The sequence below is a fragment of the Tachysurus vachellii genome, chromosome 5 (genome assembly GCF_030014155.1).
Source record: "Tachysurus vachellii isolate PV-2020 chromosome 5, HZAU_Pvac_v1, whole genome shotgun sequence".
NCBI lineage: Eukaryota > Metazoa > Chordata > Actinopteri > Siluriformes > Bagridae > Tachysurus > Tachysurus vachellii.
This window is the reverse complement of record NC_083464.1, coordinates 1,557,830-1,562,500: the sequence shown is the minus strand read 5'-3', so window position 1 is coordinate 1,562,500 and position 4,671 is coordinate 1,557,830. Positions and strand designations below refer to the sequence as shown.

The 4,671-nt window shown below is 43.1% G+C and overlaps 1 protein-coding gene across 1 annotated transcript; it reads right to left on the bottom strand.

Moving 5' to 3' along the window:
• Positions 1–1,341: 1,341 nt before the first annotated feature.
• On the bottom strand, positions 1,342–4,378 carry prr35 (proline rich 35). Its single transcript, XM_060869341.1, has 3 exons — positions 3,207–4,378; positions 1,785–2,157; positions 1,342–1,620 (listed from the first exon to the last, which is right to left on the bottom strand). The coding sequence occupies exons 1-3, from the start codon at positions 4,376–4,378 to the stop codon at positions 1,342–1,344; spliced, it is 1,824 nt and encodes a 607-aa protein (XP_060725324.1).
• Positions 4,379–4,671: the final 293 nt, after the last annotated feature.

The following is a 4,671-nucleotide window of genomic DNA, read 5'->3' as shown; positions in this document are numbered from 1 at the left end:
TTTGGGCAGCGTTATGCCCCGGGTGTCGCCATGGTGACCATAACCTTTCACCACGGCCCCTGCAGCCTCACGTACAGCTCAGAGAGGAAGTTCACCTTTAACGCAGCAGAGAGGCGTATCACCATGTGTCACTATGATTGTAGTTACCATGACGACCTGAGACTTTACCTCCTCGATATATCTGTCCTTGATTACAAACATTACAAATAAAAAAAGAAAAGAATTTTTAGATTCCTGAATCAGGTTCTGATCAAATTCAACCACAAATATTTTATTGACTCTAAACTAACACCAAAATCAGATGTATATTCAGAACCCAAACCAGCGAAGGCTGTTATTTTTTTTTTTTACAGATATTCACCTTTATTCAGGTCTGTATGGAACACAAACACATCACATGTGGAAACAGATCTTTTTTTACCTTTTTTCATGTCTGTACAGAATGAAGTATTAATAAGAGTTATCTTTCATTAAAACAATAAAAAACAAATGAAGACATGCAGCGAACACGAGCTACATGTTTATGTTCACACAAGTGCAGATGAGACACAGCCGGTGCAGACAGTCAGATATTTAACACAGTCAAATGTTCACGTTCTGTACAGAGTTCATTCACTCACTACTTTACTAAAGCTCTAATTAGTGCTCGTTTTAACCCTCTGACAGATTGTCATTATATCATTTATTTATTTTATTGAGCATAAATGAGACAGTGCAGTAAAAATATTAATGCAAGTGATAAATGGTCTTAAATAAATACAGAGGGTTTTAAACCCAGGTCTGTTCACTCTGATGAGTCACTCTTACACAAAACGAATCTTTATCCAATTCATTTGACTCACTCGACTCATTTACCTCAGTTTGGTGTGTGTGTGTGTGTGTGTGTGTGTGTGTGTGTGTGTGTGTGTGTGTGTGTGTGTGTGTGAAACAGACAAACTGAGTCACATGGTTCATTTTATTTAAATTGCTCTTTGATGGAGGCAGTTGTTTAATTGGAGGGGAAGTTATTTTATTAGGGCAGATGTGTGATTGGAGAGGCAAATATTGGATTGGTCCAGTTGGTCTTAAGAGGGACATAATTGAAATTAGGTGGTAGTTGGTGTTTGCAGGGCAATTACTGATAAAAGGAGCAGTTTTTGGACAAACAGGGCAGCTATTGGATTAAAGGGGCACTTATGGGAGTTTTGAGGCAGTAATATGGGAGTTGCAGGGGCAGTTATTTGGGTTACAGTGACAGTTACTGAAGTTATGTGGCAGTTAATGGTGTTAGAGAACAGTTACTGGGGTTACTGGGGCAATTAGTGTTAGAGTTACAGGGTTGTTATTTAATGGATGAGGCAGTTATTGTACTGCAGGAGCAGTTATTGGGCTCGAGGGGCAGTTTGGGGGTTTTGAACACACCCGAACACTGGAGTCTGCTTCACATTTCCTGGTCCTGCTATTCCACAGCGCCTCTACATCACCCAGCAATGGCTCGGACTTCACCATGGCAACACCCTGGGACTGGCCCATCCTGATCAGGATGTCGAGGGATCGTTTCTTCCACTCGTCCTCTGTCTCTGCTTCCTCTTCCTCTTCTTCTCCTGTTTCAGAACTCATATCCTGGCTCAGTCCTGAATGCTAGAATACAATAAAAAGGGTTTCAAATTTTTAAAAATCCGCTCTATAGATTGTAAAATAACACAATTTTGTCTGGTAACATTCTGTGGTTGTTGCGTATTGAAAAACTTCTTCATGTTTCTTCATGTTCTGGACCAACTGCTACAATCACTAACATCTGTCACCTGTTTCATTTCCTGATTGTCACCCAGAGGTGTGGTCGTCATGGCGACAGGCTCCTTTTTGACGGACAGGTCGAGGGGTCCCTGAGCAGTCCTCTGCAGCGCCTGATGGAGGTGAGACAGCTCCAGGCGGATTTTGCGGATCTTTTGTGCCCACATGTGGTTAGAGTGGGCGTGTTCTGGGTGTAGCTCCACCTCCCGCTCGGCACGGTGGAGCTCCTGCAGCGCAGAGGAAAGATCACATACTATCTCTCCTTCCATCCCTCCATCCGTCTCTCTATCCGTCCCTCTGTCCTTCTCGTCTCCTACCTCAGAGAAGTGGGCGGAGCTTCTTATGTCTGCATGGTGCTCATCCAATCCGGTTCGACTGCTGAGACTTGAGACAAACAGAGACAAAAAGGCATTAAAGACCTCCGTCATTTTCATAACAGCTAAGTGTTCAAAATTAAAGACCTTTAACAAATAATCTATTGAACAAACCACAAATGTGAAAGATTGTTTTGTTTTGTTTTGTCCAAATCCATTACATATAGTCCACATATAAACATATTAAATTAGGAAAGATATTTATTTTCTTAAACAAAAAGCAAAAGCTAAAACATCACTGTGTTTGAGTTTTGGGTGAATTTTGTAACTTTTTCAGGATTCAGCAGTGTTTTGTGACAGTGTTGATATTACAGACTGGTGTTATTCCTCACCTGGCCATTAGGGGGCAACCACCGGACTGTGTGTGTGTGTGTGTGTGTGTGTGTGTGTGTGTTTGTGTGTATGTGTGTATTTGCAAAGCTTCTGAGGTTTTTTAATGAACAGTTATAATGTGCTTGTGTCACGCTGTAACCTACAGAGCGAGTTGGTCATGAGGTCTGGGGGTGTGGCTCAGTGCGTTCTCTGTAGGTTTGAACTTTATGAGATGTGCAGATTGGGAACTTCCATTAAACACATAATTAACAGAATGCTCATATACACTAAGTATTTTACACAACAACATAATTTTGATGTCATGATGCATTATTACACCATAATAATAACTTCGCTCTGTCCATCTAACCATCAGCTTATTAAACATCTGTTATTATCAACCTCACACACTACTGGACCTGAAGCTGTGGACCATCCACTTTCTTACCAGGATGAACTCACTGCTTTATGGAGCCAGAAGACAGAAATAGCCTTTGTGTAATTCCATAAACAATCAGCATCAGATACATTCACTAACACTGATTATAGAGATTATCGTGATTTCTTATTCACAAAGGAAAGAAAGTTAAGATAAGATATATAGCTTTATTCGTCAGGCAGTAACAGGCGATATCAATACACATGTAGGTATTTATATTATTCTTCTTCTGATTGTTCTGATTAAATAACATTTTTAGTTGTGAAAAGAAAAATCAATTGTGAAAGAAATAAAGAAAGAACTCTCACCTGCTGTGTAGGAGGAGTCTGTCAACAGAAATGGGCATGGCCTGATTGAGCAGGAATGATGGTCCCTTTTTTTCAGCAGGTGAATTATGGGAGTCCAGAGAAGCCGTCACCCTTTTTGCGCTTTGCTCGACCCCCCATCGGCTCTGAGCTCGCTCCCCGGTGCCAGGCCCTGTCTCTGGGCTCAGGCTGCCAGACGAGCTCCAGGCTTCATTCGAGTCTGCAGGCCGGAGTGTTGGGAACTTCCACAGATTGAGTTTGGGGTTAAGGGCAGCGGGTTTAGCCGCTTTACCGGGGTCTGATGCTGCCATGTGTTCGCACAGGAAGGGGTAATAGAAGCGTGGGGGCAGTACTGAGCGGTCAGAGTGTGTGTGAGTGTGTGTGAGCTGAGCTGCTGAAGCTAAAAAAGGTAAAGAGCTGACCTGCGCTGGATTAGACGTCGTTGCAGTGCCGAGGCCAGGGTTAAGATAGGAAAAGAGCTCAGAGGTCAAAGGGTATCCAACCCCAAGCAGAGAGAGGTTGAGGGGTGGGGCATCAGGGCAGTTGAGGTGCCCAGGGGGTAATGTGGAGGGGTAACAGGGCAATGACTCAGAGAGGAGCATGCGTGTTTTGGAGAGCCGGTAGTGACGCAGCTTTGATTCAACCTCCACTGAGCGCGCTCGTAACAGCTGCTCCTCCAGCGAAAACACATCTGCCATGATAAGCTCAGCTTCCTGCTTGGCCCCACCCCTCGGAGACACCTCCGTCTGCTCCGAGCTCTGATTGGCCGACCCCTTCGACTCCGCTCGAGCGTCCGCGTCTTTCTCCAACTCCATCTCCTGTTCATCGGTGAAGCTGAGCTGCAGCTCGTCTCCTGCCTTCTGCTTTACCTGCTCCTGCCCCTGATCCGAACCATGACTTCCCACAATGCCCTGCTGCATGCGGAGCTGCTCGGATGGGAGCAGATTCCCTTTTTTATAGGGCCAGTCAGACTCGATGAGCAGGGAGAGTGAGTTTTTACACAAACTGTACTTCATGTGGTTGTACAGGTGGGATTTCTCCATGCAGGTGAAGGGACACTGGAAGCACTTGTAGTTGTAAGGTTTCCCGAAGGGACGCGGGATGTAATGCGGCTTCTTGGGTTTCCGCTCTTTATGTTTACAGCCTGAAGATAACTTACACTCCTCCTTCGGCATGACGGAGGGAGACAGCGGTCCGCTCTGTGAGAAGGGAAAAACAAACAATAAAAAATGAACACAAAATTTTACAATTAAATATGCAGAATTTTATATTAATATTTAATATAATTAAATATATATATATTATTTATATATTATATATTATAGGCTGCAGTGTGTGAAAAGGTTTTATCTTAGCTACAGAGTACATTACTGAAAAGCAGATAAAAATGAAAATAAAACATAAATACTATACTTAGAAAATTAAGAGAATAAAATTAAACGAATCATGCAAATTATTTTTTATATAA